General features: G+C 35.7%; 1 protein-coding gene across 4 annotated transcripts in view; it reads right to left on the reverse strand.

Annotated features, from left to right (window-relative positions):
- Positions 1-820: 820 nt before the first annotated feature.
- ORC2 (origin recognition complex subunit 2) overlaps positions 821-21,239 on the reverse strand; it is a 38,003-nt gene continuing 17,584 nt past the window's right edge. For all 4 annotated transcript variants that reach the window (XM_081581844.1, XM_081581846.1, XM_081581847.1 and 1 more), the window contains exons 8-18: positions 20,933-20,993; positions 18,152-18,345; positions 17,058-17,156; positions 14,473-14,582; positions 11,987-12,119; positions 11,066-11,162; positions 9,122-9,268; positions 8,336-8,507; positions 4,080-4,141; positions 3,089-3,207; positions 821-2,583 (exon numbers count right to left, since the gene is read on the reverse strand). In XM_081581844.1, the coding sequence (XP_081437970.1) occupies positions 2,497-2,583; positions 3,089-3,207; positions 4,080-4,141; positions 8,336-8,507; positions 9,122-9,268; positions 11,066-11,162; positions 11,987-12,119; positions 14,473-14,582; positions 17,058-17,156; positions 18,152-18,345; positions 20,933-20,993 (1,281 nt within the window). In that variant the 3' untranslated portion in view covers positions 821-2,496. The remainder of the gene's footprint in view (positions 2,584-3,088; positions 3,208-4,079; positions 4,142-8,335; positions 8,508-9,121; positions 9,269-11,065; positions 11,163-11,986; positions 12,120-14,472; positions 14,583-17,057; positions 17,157-18,151; positions 18,346-20,932; positions 20,994-21,239) is intronic.

Here is a 21,239-nt window from a genome sequence, read left to right on the forward strand (position 1 = left end):
CCTTTTTACATCTGTGGGTTCAACGGACCATGGATCATATAGTACTGTAGTAATTACTGTTGGAAAAAATCTGCACATAAGTGGACCCACACAATTCAAACCTGTGTTGTTCAGGGTCAACTGTAGACTTCTAAAGTTTCGTTAGTAATTTTTTTAAGTTAGGCATAATCTATAAACCATCCCTCAAATTGCCTGATCTTTTATAAGAATGAAATATTTCATGTATTAAAATAACAAATATGATACTAAGAAAGTTGTTTCTATTATGGAATATCACAGGAGCTCATTTAGAATTCTCTGCATAAGGAATTCAGTATTATGCCAAGTTTGCATAGTGCAAATATCTGTCCTGTGTCCCCTGCACCTTTTTAGCCCTGTTTTAGCCATTTTATTAAGAGAAGCCAGAAGAATCTTTCAAGGTTTCAGGTCTGTTTAACATTGCCAGAAGCAAGTAACAGCAGAAGTCTGGAGCCTTAGCAGTCAAACTGATAGAGCTTAAGCTACATTGATGTTGAAACAAGTTAGTGAAGAGCATATAATTCTGCCAAGATCACTATCAGAGCTGTAAGATGCACTCATAAAATTTTTGAAGCACTTCAAAATATTTTTAGTAAAAATACAGCACTTCATGGGGCTTCCCTGGCAGTCCAGCAGTTGAGACTCTGTGCTGTTAATGTAAGGGGTGCAGGTTCTATCTCTGGTTGGGGAACTAAGATCCTACATGTTATACTGCACTGCCAAAAGATGGAAAAAAAAAAAAAGGTCCCAGAGAATCTGGGAGCTCTAAGTAAAAAAACAGTACTATAAATGAAGAAGAAAGTTCTATCCAAATTGCTTTATTAATAGTAGCCTATTCACACATATTGCTTGCAAACAGTATCGACACAAAAAATATAAAAATAAACCAGTAGATAAATTTAAGGGCAAATGCAAAGTTTCACAGTAGGTCATTAAAGATTTTGTATACATTTTTTTATATTGTAAGTTATTATAAACTAAATATATTAAGCAAAAAAAAAAAAAGGTGCAAACCAGCAAGTATCATATGCCACCATTCTTGTTTTTAAAAGAAGAAATATAGACAAATACCTTAGATGTGCATAGACTACCTCTGGAAGAATGCTTAAAATGCTGTCAATGGCTGCCTAAGGGACTGGATCAGGGAATGGTAAGGAAACTCACTTTTCACTGAATATCCTTTGGTACAATTAAAAAATTTTTGAATCCTATTCACGTACAAATTTGTTTAAATATTGATTAGTAATTATGGTTAAGACTAACCCCCTTATACATGGATTTAATATAAAATTACTTCATTATATGACACAAAGAAATGATTTTAAAAATTCTGGGCATTTTGGGAAATATTTTCGTAAAAGGGGTTTACAAGATAAGAAATGAGTGAGAAATGCTGATGCAGTATACTGCAGTGACAAGAGAATTTAATTTCCAAATATGAAACATTTCAGGGAGTATGTAAAGACTATCTGCTGACTCCAGTGGTCAAAGTTAGCATTTTTTTCTTTCCTAAGAAAAAAGGGTTGTGTATTTAGGAGGCTTGAAATTGTCACTTTAAGAAAAAACTGAAATATCTTACAGTGAGTTTTAGGTAGGCCTACTTGATAGAGAAATCAAATTAAAGCCAGCCATTAATAAGCTACTTATCTGCATGTTACTCAAGAAAAGAAAAAAATACGTTGATATACAAGAATAATTAAATTTTTCTGTTGCCTTGGAAAAAAAGGACTATAATTTCAGGATCGTGTTTCTCTAGCCTGGCTTCTCACTCATATCGTGAACATGATGGCACAAACATTAACTGGTTCGAAGAGCATGATCTATTGTTCATGTGCTTTCTGGGATGGGCGTACACCCTGTACGCTTGTTATGTTTTCCCACTTTCCCAACTGAATAGCATCATGCTCCTTCCTCTATCAGCATGTAGCCTAAATCCAAAAGGAGAAAGTTGAAAATCACCTACTTTCCTCCAGTCCTATGCCTTTTATTAAGCCATTTCAGAAACAATAAAAGATGATCTGCCTACTTCATTATACTCTTCAATTCGGACACATGGAATAGCAAATAGAGCAGATTTACATTATGCCACTGTCTTTGTAACTTTCACACTCTGGAACAAGCACATTTGCAAATACAATGATAAAAGGCCTTCAAAAATTTAGGAGCATCATCTCTGGTATAAAAGAATTCAAAAACATCCAGTTCCAAATAGTCCCTGAGCACACTGTTCCTTCCAGCAAGAAGCCTCCAGAGAGGTAATAAATGAAAGGCACATTTTCTCCAATGTGAGGACCGCTGCATAGTACTAGGATGGTATACCAGCCAGGCTAACCACGGTTCTAGGTGATGACATTACCCCTCCCCGTTTTAAATCTTGTACACTGAAGAGTCTAGTGTTGGATGTAAACACAACACTTCAGAGGAGTGGCAGCTGGGGTATAACTCTTCCACTGAAGATTTAAGAGTACAGGAAGTGCTTCATAACTCCTCTTCTTCCTTTTCCAGGAAATCAGTCAGTATTCCATTGTCAACAGGAATTAATAAATACTCTACTCCATCAGTTCCCTAAAAGATGTGAGAATACCTGAATGTTAGTCATTCATAAGAAATGTATTTGAAATGTTAAACAAAAAATGGACTTGATTTCATGAATACTTTACATGAATAGAAAAGTATAAAAAACAAGGGCAGCCAGAGGGGACACAGGGATATATAGCTATTAAATACACTGAGTTTATAGTTAAACCACTTTATAGTGGAAAAGAAGACTAAAGAATGAGAAGGTGGGTATTTCCTGCTCTTTCTATTAATGAATAGAGGAGAAGGGAACATGATTATCTGACTCATTTCTAATGGCCTGTTTGTTACTCTGAACTAGAAGTCATGAGTCTTCTGCTCCAAGCTGAAGTGCAGCACTTCTACCTTCTTTCTACAGAACTCGAATGGCACTCGGCCTAAATGGATCCTTGTGACCCACCAAGGCAACCTCAGTTTCATAATAGGCATACTTGTCCTTAAGTAAACAAGAGACACTATTCCTGGCATACAATGTTATAGAGCAAAATCTCACCTTCTTTGTTCTTATAAGCTTGTGGTCCCTAAATTCAGTTAACTGGGCCCGAAGTGTCAGATCACTATTGACAAGGAATGCCTCCCGACACTGCTGGTAAAAGTCTTGAAAACAAAGTCCTGGCGAGTTCAAAAGAAGATGTGAACATAAGTCAGTATTTAAGACATGACCCCATATATGCATACCCATGCTGAAAAACACAGGAAAAAAGTGCTATTAGCCGAGTATGTCAAAGCAGTCAGTAAATGCTGAGTAAATATCTCTGGAAGAAGCAAAACTAGAGAATACTTAGGTGTTATATACTGTGGCTTACATTTTTTTAATGAGAACTGATTGGTTGAAAGCAGTCAACTGTGGCCAAGTGTAATATATAATCTCATGGGCAGTTGTAAACAGCATGAGTAAAGCTGACTTTTTTAAAAGAGGGAACTAGTAAGTCAAGTGAGAGCTGAATGATTTTTTTTTTAATATTTTTTCAAAGTCTTTATTGAATTTGTTACGATATTGTTTCTATTTTATGTCTTGGTTTTTTGGCCACAAGGCATGTGGGATCTTGGCTCCCCAATGAGGGATCAAACCTGAAACTCCCACATTGGTAGGTGAAGTGTTAACCATTGGACCACCAGGGGAGTCCCCTGAATGATTATTAAAATGCGTGTTTAACAGATTATTTTCACTCAAGTGAAAGAAAATCTAAGTTGCTCAGTATATGAAATATATGTAGCTGGTAGACACACATCCATAGTTAGCAGAGGAAATTTAAGAAGTAAACTGGATTTGTTTTTCAATTTGTATGGACAAATAATACAAATAGCCTGCTCAGCAGTGTATCTGTAGGGCTGACTGAAAATTTTCGATATGGCAGACACAGTGATCACAGAGCAACCATTTATTTACTGCTGTGAAACACTGCAGTGCTATTACTAGATTCCAGGAAAGAGTTTATGGGATGAAACAAAGGTCACACAATTTAATATCAAATATTGGATACCAGTGTAAGAAGGGTTATCCTGGTTATCCAGCTGATACTTTATTAGTAGCCGGAAAATTCCCCTAAGGAAAAAAACAAAAACAAATTGAAATCCAGAATGTTAACATCCACAGATAACAGTTAATAGTCAAGTACACACAGACTGTGAAACACTTAGCCTGTTTATATTACCTTCCTTTCCTTTTTCAAAGAACATCATATCCTGGTCTACTTAAAAAGGAGAAGCATTTTTACTTCCTTTTAAAGAAAATCTAGGCATAGAACTGACCCTTGAACATCATGGGTTTGAACTGCATGCGTCTACTTACATATGAAGCCTGGTATGCTGCAGTCCATGGGGGTGCAAAGAGTCGGACACGACTGAGTGACTGAACCTGAATCGAACTTACATATGCATATTCTTCAATAGTAAACACTACAGTACTACATAGTCCCTAGTTAACTGACTCTGCAGATGCAGTGGAATATGGAGTGCTGACTATAAAAAGTTAGACACAGATTAACCCCCATGTTGTTCAAGGGTCAACTTTTTTTTTAGACTAGAGATTAGTTTACTATAGAAAACCTGGAATATATAATAAAAACTAAAGAAAAAAAAACCTAAAGAGAAAAATATTAATTCCATAACCTTAAAATTACAGTCACTAACATTTGATGTGGAGATCATATTTGCATATGATGCTTTCTCAAGTCTGTGGAATGAAGCAGTGTGAAAACATAAATTCATGCATTTATATATGGTATACACCATTTTAAACCTCACTTTTTCACTTAGTTATTTTTCCATGTCTTAAAATTCTTCCTAAACAGTTTTTAATGCCTGCTCATTTATCATACCACAAACTTACCATTTTGCTACTGGTTTTGGACGTTCACATTACTTCCAATTTAAATTAATAAAAAATAACACCACATTAAATAAAATTGTAATAAATATTCTTTCATGTTTTTGGAACTGTTTCTATAGGAGAGTGTACCAGGTAGAATTACTAGGTTGGAAGCAGTGTTATACAAACTAAACTTCCCAGAAGTCCCTGGATGTGGTAAAAATTTTAAACCTTCACATTTTCATTTTTATTACAGTCTAGAAGATAATTTCTATGAGCACATTTTGGATCATCTCAATGACCGCTTTATAACTTAGGACACAGCTGAATTTGGTGAGGATTTTTTGATCAATCACATTCATACCAAGTAAAGACTAAATGTGTACTGGAGTGTAAAGGATGAACCAAAGACGCAGCGGAGGCTAGCACACAGACATTTAGGTATGCCAAACTAAAAACAACTGCATTTGGAGCAGTCAGTGTCATGTTGAGAATATCTGCATTGCTGGATTCCCAAGTTTATATGTAGTAAATTGCAACAGTCCACTAGGAGTAAGCATAATAGTAAAATTGAATGAACATTTTTTCTATTCCCAATTCCATCAAAAATTTTGATTAGATACCCATTTAATATATGTGCTAAGTCACTTTAGTCATCTCTGACTCTGCGACCCCATGGGCTGTAGCCTGCCAGGCTCTTCTGTCCATGGGATTCTCCAAGGAAGAATACTGGAGTGGGCTGCCATTTCCTTCTCCAGGGGATATTCCTGACCCAGAGACTGAATCCACGTCTCCTGCATTGGCAGGTGGGTTCTTTACCACTGAGCCATCTGGGAAGTCATTTAATACCTATTTCATTGTAAATGCAATGATAATCTTTAAGTGTACAGAAATAGCTTTATAGAATAATAAAATTCATTAAAATTAGCATTTGAGGGTTGACACCACAAGGGAGTCTTGTGATGATGAAGCTGCATATCTTGACTGTGATAGTAGTTACACAAAGTTACACATGTGACAAAACAGCACAGAGCTAACACACATACGTACAAATAAGTGCACGTATCAAAAGTGAGATCTGAATGAGCTCTATGGATTGTGCCAGTGTCAGTCTCCTGGCTTTAACACCGATCTGTGGTGTGAGCTACTGGCGGGGGAGGGTGGGGGGGTGGGGGGGTGGTGTTGGGAAAGGAATACTCTGGACCTGCCTGTACGTTTCTCTGGGGCCTCCAAGTGAGGCTACTAAAAAGCCCTTTTCAACAGCTTAATTACGCAATTTATTTTTTGCTGGCTTATGCTATATACAACTTTCCTTAGCCTTTATTAACTAGCTCTTATTAAGTCGGATATGCGTCTTGGTTAGGCTGCTGAAGGGTTTCACTGGAAACACTATATACAAAGATGTTCAAGGTTTAACAGTATGAGCTGTGGAACCACATAGATAGGAATCAAAATCTCTGTGCCCTTTACTATCTACCTTAGAGTGGTTATGAGGATCAAAAAAGCTATTTTGTGTAAAGGGCCCTGTGTCTGAATCATAATGTTCAATATGTAATTAAAAATAACTATCACATGTAAGTTCAGTTCAGTTAGTTGTGTCTAACTCTTTGTGACCCCATGAACCGCAGCACGCCAGGCCTCCCTGTCCATCACCAACTCCTGGAGTCTACCCAAATCCATGTCCATCGAGTCGGTGATGCCATCTAACCATCTCATCCTCTGTTGTTCCCTTCTCTTCCTGTCCTCAATCTTTCCCAGCATCAGAGTCTTTTCAAATGAGTCAGCTCTTTGCATCAGGTGGCCCAAGTATTGGAGTTTCAGCTTCAACATCAACCCTTCCAATGAACAACCAGGACTGATTTCCTTTAGGATGGACTGGTTGGATCTCCTTGCAGTCCAAGGGACTCGCAAGAGTCTTCTCCAACATCACAGTTCAAAACCATCAATTCTTCAGCACTCAGCTTTCTTTATAGTCCAACTCTCACATCCATACATGACCACTGGGAAAACCATAGCCTTGACTAGACGGACCTTTATTGGCAAAGTAATGTTTCTGCTTTTTAATATGCTGTCTAGGTTGGTCATAACTTTCCTTCCAAGGAGTAAGCGTCTTTTAATTTCATGGCTGCAATTACCATCTGCAGTGATTTTGGAGCCGAAAAAATAAAGTCAGCCATTGTTTCCCCACCTATTTGCCATGAAGTGATGGGACCAGATACCATGATCTTAGTTTTCTGAATGTTGAGCTTTAAGCCAACTTTTTCACTCTCCTCTTTCACCTTCATCAAGAGGCTCTTTAGTTCTTCTTCACTTTCTGCCATAAGGATGGTGTCATCTGCATATCTGAGGTTATTAATATTTCTCCCGGCAATCTTGATTCCAGTTTGTGCTTCATCCAGCCTAGCGTTTCTCATGATGTACTCTGCATATAAGTTAAATAAGTAGGGTGACAATATACAGTCTTGACATACTCCTTTTCCTATTTGGAACCAGTCTGTTGTTCCATGTCCAGTTCTAACTGTTGCTTCCTAACCTGCATACAGGTTTCTCAAGAGGCAGGTCAGGTGGTCTGGTATTCTCATCTCTTTCAGAATTTTCCACAGTTTATTGTGATCCACACAGTCAAAGGCTTTGGCATAGTCAATAAAGCAGAAAGAGATGTTTTTCTGGAGCTCTCTTGCTTTTTCGATGATCCAGCGGATGTTGGCAATTTGATCTCTGGTTCCTCTGCCTTTTCTAAAACCAGCTTGAACATCTGGAAGTTCATGGTTCACGTATTGCTGAAGCCTGGCTTGGAAAATTTTGAGCATTACTTTACTAGTGTGTGAGATGCGTGCAATTGTGCGGTAGTTGGAGCATTCTTTGGCATTGCCTTTCTTTGGGATTGGAGTGAAAACTGACCTTTTCCAGTCCTGTGGCCACTGTTGAGTTTTCCAAATTTGCTGGCATATTGAGTGCAGCATTTTCACAGCATCATCTTTTAGGATTTGAAATAGCTCAACTAGAATTCCATCACCTCCACTAGCTTTGTTCATAGTGATGCTTTCTAAGGCCCACTTGACTTCACATTCCAGGATGTCTGGCTTTAGGTGAGTGTGAGTGATCACACCATTGTGATTATCTGGGTCGTAAAATCCATCAAAATTCTGCTGTTTCCTCAACGATGACCACTGAGATGTTCTTATTCAAAAACATAAAAATCTGTTAAAAATGTTGGTACCCCTGCTTTATTATTGGGCAATTTGAGACTACTATTGAGTAGTCTACTTAATGCATAACCCAGTACTAGCGACTATTACCATTGATACTATTTCTCTTAATCATGCAAACTTAGTAAGGACTTTAAGTACTGCCATTGAAACCTAATAGGGCATATCTTAAAATGTGTAAAGGTTTTTTTAAAAATGAAACAATAGTTTTCATTCTTACCTTGCGTTAGGGGTAAGACTTCGTAAGACATGAATTAGGGAACTAAGTGGTAGTGATCCAGACTGTTTAACCAGAAGAGAATTCTCATAGGATGTTTCTTCAGTATAATGACTATATGTAGTAGTTTCATACCAGAGCCAGTTATAAAGACTCTGCTTTGCATGATCCCACACTAGAGTACATGATCAAAAAAAATAAGAATGACTAATTATTTTCATATTGTCCTGTTACTAGATTCCACTCTAGGAAAGCACAAGAAAGCATTAAATAAAAAGCGAAGGCTGAAAATTTTCATTTTTGCTATCTCCCCATCCAAATCAGTACCTCACAATCTAATTTCATTGTCAATCACCATCTGAATCTTTATGTGTATATTAAATACAGGTTAAAATATATTAGCACTACCAAGGCATTCTTTTAAAAAGTTTAATAATTTAGCATTTTGTTTTGCAGGATTATCACAAAGTCTCTGAACTAAAGGCATAAAATAAATAATGCAGTATCACAAAGAAAAGTTAGAAAGAAACCAAAATAATAGTTGGGTCTCCTCTTCTTCAAGACACTTTACCATAAAACACACCCTTTACTATCTAAATTTTTATTTCCAAGAATTATGTTCTAAATCAGATTGAGGACACCTATATTTTTGGCAACTGTGTTTTTAAACATGGAACAAAGGAAATGTATATGTAAAAACAATACAAATGCTGTGATTTCCACCATTAAGAACAGTAATTTTCAAAGACTGTTAACTCAAGAAGAAAAAAACAGCAATATTCAACTTACTGAGAGGAGCATTGAGGTGATCAATAGATGCTATAAGGTATATATTACGTAAAGATGATAACTGTCCAATAATTTGCTGGCTTTTGTCTCCTCTCAACATTTGGCTATCCAAGTTGTGAATAAGAAGAAAGAGTTCTAAAGAAGAATCTAAAAGGAAAGAGAATTCAATTATTACTTTCAGTGAGTACTTGTAAAGTCCCCACCACATACAAGGCTTATGTATTGAAGAACATATCAAGTTAATACAGGACAAAACAGCTATTGTTAGGGGTATGCAATTTATTTGAGAAGATATGTCAGTCACTCATAAAACAGGCAAGACATTATTATACTCTTAAAAAAATGAAATTCATTGAAAATCAGTAGACTCTGAAGCAGTTAAAGTCTTAACTGGAATGGTTAACACTTGAATCAATTCATGAAGTAACCAGTTTTAATAAGGCATAGGAAATAAGGCAAGATATGTATTAGATTGGGAGGTGAATCTGTGCATGTTGAATTGCAAGGTGGAATGGATCCCCATCCCTAAAAGAGTTCACATTAAGCATTAAGAGAGAATATATAAAACCTCGGTTATCACAAAAGCCAAGAGACAAAAACAAAAAGTGAAGGGGAGAGGCCTAGGACATTCCTCAAGGCACGAAGAAGGTCAGAGAAGTAAAATATAGAAGTCAGTGAAGGTAAAATTTGGATAGCATGCATATTATATAACTAAAATATTTATGATTTACATAATTATAAATATATTTAATAGAAATTATAGATTATATATTTATTATAGTATAGATTATATAATACAGATTATATACTACATATACATATTAAAAATGACTCAGGCACCTATTTTAATGAGCATACAAATAATATCAAAATCATCTATTAAATCATTAAGCATAACCAATTACTCCATTTAATTGTTAGTCGCTCAGTCATGTCTGTGGAGAAGGCAATGGCACCCCACTCTAGTACCCTTGCCTGGAAAATCCCATGGACGGAGGAACCTGGTAGGCTGCAGTCCATGGGGTTGTTAAGAGTCGGACACCACTGAACGACGACTTCACTTTCACTTTTCACTTTCATGCATTGGAGAAGGACATGGCAACCCACTCCAGTGTTCTTGCCTGGAGAATCCCAGGGATGGAGGAGCCTGGTGGGCTGCCGTCTATGGGGTTGCAGAGTCAGACATGACTGATGCGACTTAGCAGCTGCAGCAGCAGTCATGTCTGACTCCTTGCCACCTCATGGACTGTAGTCTGCCAGGCTCTTCTGTCCATGGAATTCTCCAGGCAAGAATACCAGAGTGGGTTATCATTTCCTTCTGCAGGGGATCTTCCCAATCCAGGGATCAAACCCAAGTCTAATTATTGCAGGCATATTCTTTACCATCTGAGCCACCAGGGAAGCCCCCAATTAATTGTTAAGCAATGACTAAATAACAATTGTTAGGCCCTAAATAATTTTATTTTATTTTTCTGAAGTGCTCATATAACCAAAACACTCATACCAAAAGAACAAAATTTTTTTTCCCATTTCTCAGATTTTAGTATATGAAATTATTCAAATGCATTGATATTTCCTCAAGACAAAGAAATAATACTTTATAAACATATTAAACAATATAAAACTATTAGACACAGATGTTCCAATTGGCTGGAAGCACTTTACACTAGCCAAACAAAACTGGAAAATTATTCTGAAGTATAAGGTTTTGGGAAAAAAGGCTTTGGCTATGTAAGTTCAAGGTAGCAGGAGCAATTCTTTCCTGTTAGTTAAGTGAAGTTCACAGAAAAGGAAAGGAGAAATTATTTTAAAGAAATCTAAATCAGCAATGAGAGAAACGTCATTACTAAAATTGTCCGCGTTTTTGTGTGTACTAGGACACAAACAAGTAGAAGTGCAGGCTTAGCTTCACCCTGTAACTGCAGAACATGTTCTTCACATTACCTTCTTTAAATTTATTTGTTATCCACTCTAGCTGATCCAGCACACTGCGGAAAGTACCCATATGATCAAGGACTTCTTCTGTTATAGAATTCAGGATCTATGTCATAAAAGTGCAAGATACATCAGTTATAACTTATTCTGTCATGTAGGATAAATACAACTAACAAGCCAAGCCTTTTTTTTTTAAATAAATTAAAAATAAATTTGGATTTCCCACCAAGTTTGAAAAATCTCTTCAAAAGTCCTACTTTTTAAGGTAAGTAGATTAAGTAGATCTAATTTATTTTTTTGCATAAGTTATTGCTAAAAGGAAATGGGGAAGCAAAGGTGTAAAGATAATATAAGCAAGGTAGTAAAAATACAAAACAAACCCAACAATATGAGAAATATAAAACTATAGATTTATCAAATGAAAGAGGGTCCAAACATTCAAGACATTTTTAAAAAGGAGTATTACATTAGTTAATATCCAGAGCCCAAAAGGCTTAAATTCATTTTCAAATGATGAAGAGAAATGAGCATCTGGTGTAAAAATGATCAAAGAACTATAAACTATTACATAAATTTTTACTATTTTGAGAGTATCAAAGTGATATAAAAGCATAATAAAATTGAATTTTTCCATAATCCTATCCTTCAGAGAAGTATTGTAGATATTCAGTGTAGTAAACAAAGCTAACATTTCCCTAAGATTTAATACATTCTCAGTTACCAAATAGGAAATTCAAGGAGGGGGATTCAAAGCTAGAACCCGCTTGAGTTCAAACACGTGATCTTAAGCACTATGCAATCCTACTAGTGTAAAAACTAAAAACAAAAAATGAATGCTCCAGAATATGAAATAGCATCCTCTTTATCATGGCGGTATGGATTGGCAGGGGATATGATATTACTCCTTTTTTAAACATTTTTAAAACTTACTGATTTGACACTGATTCCAGGAAAGAAGCCATTGATGACAATATGTATGCAATCCTGTAGCATGGTGGTTCGAAATCTTTCTAGTAAATCTCTCTTAGAACCCAAACCATAAAGCACAATGTTGAACCCCAGGCTGTAAGAAAAACAGCACTCACGAAATTAAAGTTCAGTACTTATTGCCAATTTTATAATCAACCAGTTTCTGTAATTTAAGCTTATCAAGAATACAGGAAGAACTGGCATGGCTAAATAACGATTAATGTTATTCCCAACACACATAAAGAAAAAGCACAATTTTGTTATCTGTAGACCAAGCTTGCAGGTCCAACTTTCAGTAGCTTTCTCTCTAGCTCCTACTGTGATTCAGTTGCCAAGTCATGTCTGACTCTTTGCGACCCCATGGACTGCAGCACACCAGGCTTCGCTGTCTTTCACTATCTCCTAGAGTTTGCTCAAACTCATGTCCAGAGTCAGTGGTGAATCCAACCATCTCATTCTCTGTCACCCCATTCTCCTCCTGCCCTCAATCTCTCCCAGGATCAGGGTCTTTTCCAATGAGGTTGTTCTTTGTATCAGGTGACCAAAGTATCAGAGCTTCCCATAACCTTTCAAATACTAGGAAGAGAGAGAGAACAAGGCACTAGGTACAAGAAACTAAAAAAATTTTAATAGGCTGAAGCAGAGTTTTAATTGAGAGATTAAACTGGAAAAGTAAGCAGGGGCCAGGTCACAAAAGGTCTTGTTAAACCAACTAAGACATTAATTGGATTTTATTCTAAGGAATACGATCATTTAAAGTAAGCAGTCGGGTGTTAAGTGAAAGGTTTTAAGTAGGAAAGTAACATGATCTTTTTAGAAAGATTACACTGGCTGAGTTGGGGGATGGATAGGAAGGAGAGTAAAACTGAAGACTATGGAATTGAATTAGGTGTCATGGAGAAAAACATAAGATGTCAAGAGCTTTATGGATCAAATCGGCTGGATTTGGAGAATGATTAGACATGGAAGATAAGTGAAAGGGACTATTAAGAATAACTCAGTTTTTTGGCATTGGCAACTATATGATGAGGTGATATTCACTACCCTAGGTAGTTGGGGCAGGTGGAAATGATAGGTTTAAGACAAGTTAAATTTTATGTATATTGAATTAGTTATAGAACTTCTACATGGACACTTCCAATATAATTCATGTCTGCTGCTGAAGTGAATTCTGGCTGGGCTAGAGATACAGTTATGGGAGTTATTCACATACAAAGAGCAACTGAAGCCAAGAGAGTGGATGAGACAACCCAGAATATCAAGCATGAATGGTCAAGCTAAAGTTCAACTCCATGATTGTTTATGGAGGTCAATCAGAAACAGTATTTATGATATGCTCTGTAGCAATGCAGGATAGCCTAGAAATAGAAGAAAAGAAGAGATAAATCCCCAAAGGCAGAGATTAGCAAGGTAAAAGCAGCAGGAAAAACAAAGCAAGGGAATTCAGAGAACTAGCAATTCTACTGAAGTAGCTGACTATGAGGTCTAGGCTGGGAAGCAAAGCAAATCAAGTTATCAAAGTTGACAGATGAGAAGAAAAGAATTGGTGGGCTGTGGGGTAGGATTAGAGTGAAGATCTGCTATATAAATTTATAATGAACAGATCCATAAATAGTTACTCAGAGAAGGTGAGGTCTTAACAGGGAAGAAAATAATTTTCTTACTAGCATAATCCTTTGATTTATTATTGGCAAGAGAAAACCAGGATCAACTGGGGAAACTGTGGCAATTTCTATGTTCTTACTGCATTCACATTTTAGCATACGTTTTAAGCACTTCCTTATACTAAGTTTCTTTTAAATACAAATATAAAAATAATTATAGAAAAAAATTTCTATATTTTAATTTTTATCATTCTAGGTATTTCAATGAAAGTTTAAAATTTTGCCTTGAGTATTTGAGAAATGATAAAATTGGAAAAATATTATAAAAAAATTTTTTAAATGGTAACATAAAATTTATAGAACAGATCTCATGAAATTTGAAGGTCTACAGTACATGTAAATAGAATGGGGTTAAAAGAAAAATATATATTCTTTCATTTTAGGAACTTGGCTGTGAAAAACAGAAGTAAAATCTGATATATTTATCAATCTTGACAAATTATATTTTCAAATATTTTTATAAGTAATAATTTATAATTCTAAGAAAGGCTATTTAGTTTATAAAAGCTTTCAAATTTGATTAAACTTAGAAAAGACACATTTTCTGAAAATTGGAATTTCTGAGAAGAGTCATATAATAATATGATATTTCTACATTTGGGTCATAAAACTGGGAAAACATCTATTTTTTCAAATTTTTACACATAAATAAAAATGCATATCAAGGTCATTGCCAAAAAAATTAAATGTCTAACTGCTTTGATTTTAACATAGACTTATGTACATATACTATTATGTAAATATATTTATTTTACAGAGGTTTGCAATGATAATAGTACTTACTGTAACTGCAACATCCATTTATGAAATAACTGTTCATGCTGTTGATTTAGTTGTTTAAGTTCAGCAGAAAAGGAAGGAGAAACCTTGCTCAATAAGTTATGCAAAGTTTGCTTTAAAAAAAAGGAAGAGGGTAGGAAGAAGATCACTCTCAAGTCACATACATCAAATCAATTCAAAGTAAAAATATTCCCTTACAGGTCGAAGTTAGAAGAGGCTATTAGTGGAAATATTACTTTAATCAGGTTTGGTAGTGAGTGCATCTACTGAATATACATAGTATTTCAGTATTTGTTTTTGTAAAATGTGTTATATACTCTTACATACCAACATATAAAACAGTAATGAATTTGCTAAGTTTTGTCTAGAACCATTTACATGACAATGAACTCCAAATGTTAAGGCTTTAATTTCTTAAAAAAAACTGTTACCATCATGAGATGATTAAACCTGCCTCCTAGTTTTGACAACAAATCCAGACACTCTGGTGACTAAACACAGCTCACTTCTTGAAATGAAAACACTAACAAAAAGCTGTATATCCCTTTTTACCTTGGCACTACTGTGTTTTCATCATTCTATCCTTTAAGTAAAACATTCTTTTAATACTGAAGACTAGTGCAGCTAGTCTTCAAGATTCTAAACACTCTAGCCTATAGTTTGTATTTTTTGCCAAGTTTTTATTTATTCACATACTTAAAGAGAAATAGGACAAATTCTAAGTGAAACTGTTAAGTAGGTAGCTTAAAAAAATTTCTCTCTCCATTTGTGCAGAATTATATTACTAGGGTTGCAGAATTATATTACAAGGCCCCAGCACTTGCCACTTCCCCATCCATACCCTTTGCTGTGTGACTTTGCAATCCCTCCCACTAAACAAGTGAGTCTAGTCCCCTGCTCTGACTTTGTTTGTTTGTTTTTTTTTTTAATATTTATTTATTTGACTTCGCTGGGTCTTAGTTGTGGCACACAGGATCTTTAGTTGTGGCATGTGGGATCTAGTTCCCTGACCAGGGATCGAACCCAGGCCCCCTGTATTGGGAGCACAGAGTCTTAGCCACTGGACCACCAGGGAAGAACCTGACTTTGTTTTCAGCCACGTGATTTACTGTGGCTACCAGAATAAGGCAGAAGTGACAGAGACACTTTTGAGCCCAGGCTGTACGAGGTCTTTTGTTTTTTCACTTCTGTCTCTGACATTGTCATGAGAAGAACATGCCTCTGGTAGCCTTCCAAGGAGGTCCAACAAGGAAGACAGATATGTGGAGCAAATCCTAGATCAGCCAACTCCCAGCTAACTGGAAGACATGAGAAATAAATGCTTCTTGACATGTGCTACTAAGACTGTATCCATCAGCTATGTCCACAATTAATGAAAGACTTTCCTTTCTTTCATTATCAGTAACGGGTGTTTCTTTCATTCTCTGAGAGATCTTTGTCACTAGGTCCTGTGAAGTCCTACTTTGACCCTAGATCCACTTTCCCCCATCCCCATGCTGCTTATATAAAAACAGATGCACTAAGAAGATGTTAGTGCCATCTCTTCCTTGGAACAATATGGTTTCTTGACACATGTTTTCAGCTAGTCTCTGATCTGAGTTGCAATACCAATGAGCCAGGCAGAAAGAAACAAAATACCCAAAAAACCCAACCACACAGCACTATGTCATCCAGATCACAGTGGTTTACCCAATAATCTCCTTTTTTCTATACCTTGAAAAAGTCCATCAGAAGTCCTGTATACCTTAAAAAATGCACTGAATTCTACTTTCAGAAAATAATAAAATCTTGATACTCTGAGTCAATAACAATCTCTTATTGGCTTAAATTATCAAGCCCACTTTCTAATCAAACATTTTCTTATTCAGATGGTTCTGTGTCTTGTCTTAGTGAGGTATGAATAAAAGCCCTGAGTCTACTTGTATGGTATTTTTTACATGACACAGTGGAACCATAGTATATAGTAACCCTGTTACCTTACTGTACTGGACAGGCTTTCCATAATATCAGAAAGCAGAATATTCACTACGTTTTGCAAGGTTTTTAACTCAGAATCAGATCAGTCAGTGTTTTATGACCAATGTGAGGTTCAGTGAATATATGGGTTAAACTAACAATAGAGATTAATGGTACATGGATTTCAAAGAAACTATGACCCTGCACAGGGAACTATATTCAGTATCCTGTGATAAACCATACTGAAAAGAATGTGAATATATATACACGTATAACTGAATCACTTTGTTGCACAGTAGAAATTAATACATTGTAAATCAAGTATATATATATATACATATGTCAATAAAATAAAAAAAAAGAAACTATGACCCTGATGATTACTGTAGGTCCTGAAGAAATTATAAATAAGAGAAAAACATAATTATAGTATGTCAAACAGAATTCCAATTCAGTGAACCATTTACCACTTACATAATAAAATATGTAATAGTTATGTCACACTAATTTGTTTAATTTGATGAGGGCAGTATTCTTCTGTGTACGCTTACTCTTCAGATTTTGCTGCTTATGTAGTATATTTTTCAGCTCACAATAAGAAAAATTTAGAAGTAGCATTCATTGCAACATACCTGATCCAGTTTAGCCCTCTTCAGTTTCTGCAGTGTCCTATCAGAGGTTAAAACTTTAGAACTGCTGTGGGCTTCAAAATATTCTTCTACTAAGTGACTCTGAAAGTGGACCAAGCAAAGTCAGTTCTTAGTTTCAGATATTTGTTTTATATCAAAACTAGATAGTAACAGTAGTGTAAAACAGGGTAAGTGAAATTCTTTATTTGGCAGTCAGTATTTTCTTTTTGAAGCAACAACACCTTGATTAAGGACCAAGCAAAATTAATTCCAGTGATAAAACTGAGTAACTCTTAGGATCATAAAATTTGAAGAAAGTGACTCGTTTGAAGTAGTCTGTCCAAAAATGATTCCTAAATTCCAACATATAATTCCCATTCAGACTTACAGAAAAAAAAGGTTTTATATATCAGGACCTTTGTTTTGCCTCACACAGTCCTAGCAAATTCTTTAATTAGTACGGGTGAAGGACTGTGAAAATGAGAAAGTTATCAACACCGAGGTTAAAAAAAAAAAGACTTGCTTACTATTCCAGTAAGATGACTCACCACGTGTTCCACTGATTTGTGGCATGACTGACCTCCATGAAGGTAAGGAAGGAATGGAAAGCTATCAAGCAGTAGGCTCTGCTCTGGGTCTTTACAGAGAACGAGAGGATAATTAGCCTTTTCTCAGGCCATGATATGTGCAGTGTTCTCCAAACAACTCAACCTGGATCCAGAGTCACTGCATTTATTATATACTTTATACTAATCTGAATACATGAACAGTGTTACAAAATAAAACCATATAAAAAGGTATATACTGAGAAGTCTTGTCTTCAATTACCCAACTAATATTTATTGAAAAGCTCTTTTTCAGTCAACTGAATTGCCACCTTTAGCATATACTATGGTATTGATATATGGATATGGAGAGAGAGAGGCCAGGATACAAAGTTCAGAAATATATATGTGGGAATTTATGTGAAAGGCTGAGAAAATGTAGAAAAGTGAAGTAAAAAAATGGTGCTGATCCTCGCATTTGGATCTTTTAGGTAGCTTATCTTTGAGATATTACTAATTTTTCTTTCAGGTTAAAGTTCTCTCTTCACTTACTGTTTTCTCTCTCTTCATTTTCTTAGAAGGGGTTTCTCTGCAAACAGGAGCTGAAACTACTCTATTCTGAGCTTGAATCTTTTGGCTCAATATGTCTTCATTAGTGTCCTCTTCATATTCCTGTGCAACCCCTTCATCATCCTCTGAGTTGGAAGCTGAATAGTCACTTTCACTGTCAGAATGAGACCGTGCAGCTGTGGGGGAAGAAGTAATTGGGAAAATTGGACAGCTTGACAAGAGAGACATTGTAGGGTATTAGGAAGAGTGTGGGCATTGAAGTAAGAGATTGTGACTTCTGGTTTTGTCATTACATGATGATGATCTCACCAGAGCTAGTTATGTAAGTTTTCTGAGTACCAGTTTCCTCACTTATCAAATGAGGCTACCAATGCTTAATTTAATAAAACAGTATTTTTAATAAAACATTGTGAAGATTACACCAAAATGCATATAAAGCAACTAACAATGCCTAACACATAGGAACTGAGGCAGAAATTGTCAATCATATCTACTATGTTCTTTCCTTCTTCCTTGCTAATAGAATTCATTGCAAAATGTGGTAATGTGCTAAGGAATAAATAATCACAGAAAATTTAACTCTTTTCCTTTGCCCAATACATGCTCTCTCAGCCTCCTTTGCTACCAGAGTTGGCTATGTAAACATTTAACCAATGAAACTTGAAGGAAAATTTGCTGGAAGCTTTTGGGAAAGATTCTCCTCAGTTATGGAAGAAAGCCCCTTGGTAGCTCGGCGGGTAAAGAATCCGCTTGCCAATGAAGGAGACGCAGGTTTGATCCCTAGGTCAGCTTCCTCTGGAGGAGGAAATGCAACCCACTCCAGTACTTTTGCCTGGAAAACTCCATGGGCAGAGGAAATTGGTGGGCTGAAGTCCATGGGGTCCCAAGACTTATATCCACAGCTTAAAGCTATGGAAGCCATTCTGCAATATAAAATATCAAAACTAAAGATGAAAAATGCCAGTGATAAAGCAAAAAGACAGGAAGAACCTGGATCCTTCATGACACTGTTGAGTCACTACATCAACCACGAACTGTGTATCCCTAGACTTCTTATGATGTGAGATACTTCAATGTCCATGGCTTAAGCAATTGTTATAGAATTTTCCATTGCTGCCTGTTGAAAATGCCATTCTAACTGACAGAGCACTCAATATATGACAGTCACTACTTTAAGTACTACTAATACATAGGCACAATTCCATCCCAGAGTTGATATAAAAGTTATATTTTTAAACAAACCATAATGACCCCAACCACTGTCTAGAAATAATAAAGCTAGTTTTATAATCATAAAGTAAGGATAAAACTAGTTTTTACACTCAATAAAATAAGTATAAAACTATCGTAAAAGGTTAACTTTCAAAATAAATAATTTTAAGCAAATCACTATTTATTTTGAAGAGTAGATATACTTGAGAATATCCAGTCAGCATGTAACAAATATAGATACTGAAAAAGAAAAAAAAAAGGCTTGATTTTGTGGGCATATATAGCTTAGAAGATTCAGATTTATGGTGATTGCTGCCCACAGTAGATGCATGGGTTAGAAGTGGTAGGAGGTACTAGACAATGTCTTTATCCTATCTACATGAATATATCATACATGTTGGTGTATTTATTTGATGGTTATTGAGATGGAAAAGGATGTTCACCTTCTCTCTACAAAGGATTCTTCTGTGGAGTAAGGAGGAAACATAAGATGTGGGATGTATTTGGCATAAAATAATAATAACAATTGCATATATCATCTTTTACTACTTCAGATATCCACTAATTTAGTATTATAAATTTTACGTTGATTAAAAATGTAGCATCAAGTTTATACCTTGAAAAGAACGGCTACGGGACATGGACTTAAAAATGTCAACTAATACTGTCAAGGAGTCAACCCCAAGAAAGGCGCTGATATCTTTAGGAAACCAAGGTCAACAAGAAATTTGCCCCAAGTTAAACATTTAAAAACCCCAAAACAGGGAGTTCCCTGTAGTTCCAGTAGTTTGGGTTCCACATTTTCACTGCTGTGGCCCAGGTTCAATCCCTGCTCAGGGAACTAAGATCCTGCAAACCATACAGTGCTGCAAAAAACAAAAACAAAAACAAAAACCCAAAACCAAAAAACCCAAAAACACTTTTAATTTCCCCAAAGGTGGGACTCATGTTTGTTTACTTGGCTTTGTATAGTATTCAGTATAACTGTGAATATTTTGAATTATTTCAATATAAAACTTCTAAATAAATCAATAGAACTATTTCTAAAACTGTCTTAGGCAAATAAGCCAGAAAGCATATTATTATATTGAAGAAGAATTTTAACTAACCTTAATATCCACTGACTGTAATGTCAAAGACATGGTGCTAAGTGTTGAGTTAAAATATAAGATAGACTCCTTGCCCTTAAGGAATTTACAGTTCAATTGAAGACATGAACATATCCTTTCCATCATGAAAAGAAACAGCAATAAGTAGTTATACTAGTAAAAGATAATAATAGCTAACACCTGTTAAGCATATATCATGGTCAAGCACTGCTAAGCACATTTGACATTCTTTATTTCAATTAATCTCAAAATAACTCTGAGGCTGGTACCACTGTTGTCCCTATTTCACAAATGAAAAAAATTGAGGCATAGAGAAGTCCCTGTAAGTGACAGGCCAAAGAAAAAGTAAGCATTCTAAGGCTAGAACCTGTATGTTTAACCATTATTGCCTCTTGTTTAGATGCTTTTTTATAAAAAACTCAGTGTTAAAAGAAATACACACCTATTAATCTCTTCCTTAGCCCACGAGGTGCTGTTGACAGAAATTCACTTTTATCATTGTTCTGTTCAAAAATAAAACAGCAACATAGTTTAAATAGTCAAATAATAATGATGACATGGAAATTAATGATGGATCTGGGTGCAAGAAAGGCTAGAAAGAAAAATATTTTGTTTTCAATAGATGACATTAGAACTAGAGGAGCTACTTCCTGGAACTAGAAGACAATGACAAATGACTTTGTTGGGGGAAAAAAAAAGACTATAACAACGAAAATGATACAAACAAATTCCAAAGGATTCTTAGAGTG

Source organism: Giraffa tippelskirchi, chromosome 3 (genome assembly GCF_054371585.1).
Source record: "Giraffa tippelskirchi isolate mGirTip1 chromosome 3, T2T-mGirTip1v1.2.pri, whole genome shotgun sequence".
NCBI classification, from domain to species: domain Eukaryota; kingdom Metazoa; phylum Chordata; class Mammalia; order Artiodactyla; family Giraffidae; genus Giraffa; species Giraffa tippelskirchi.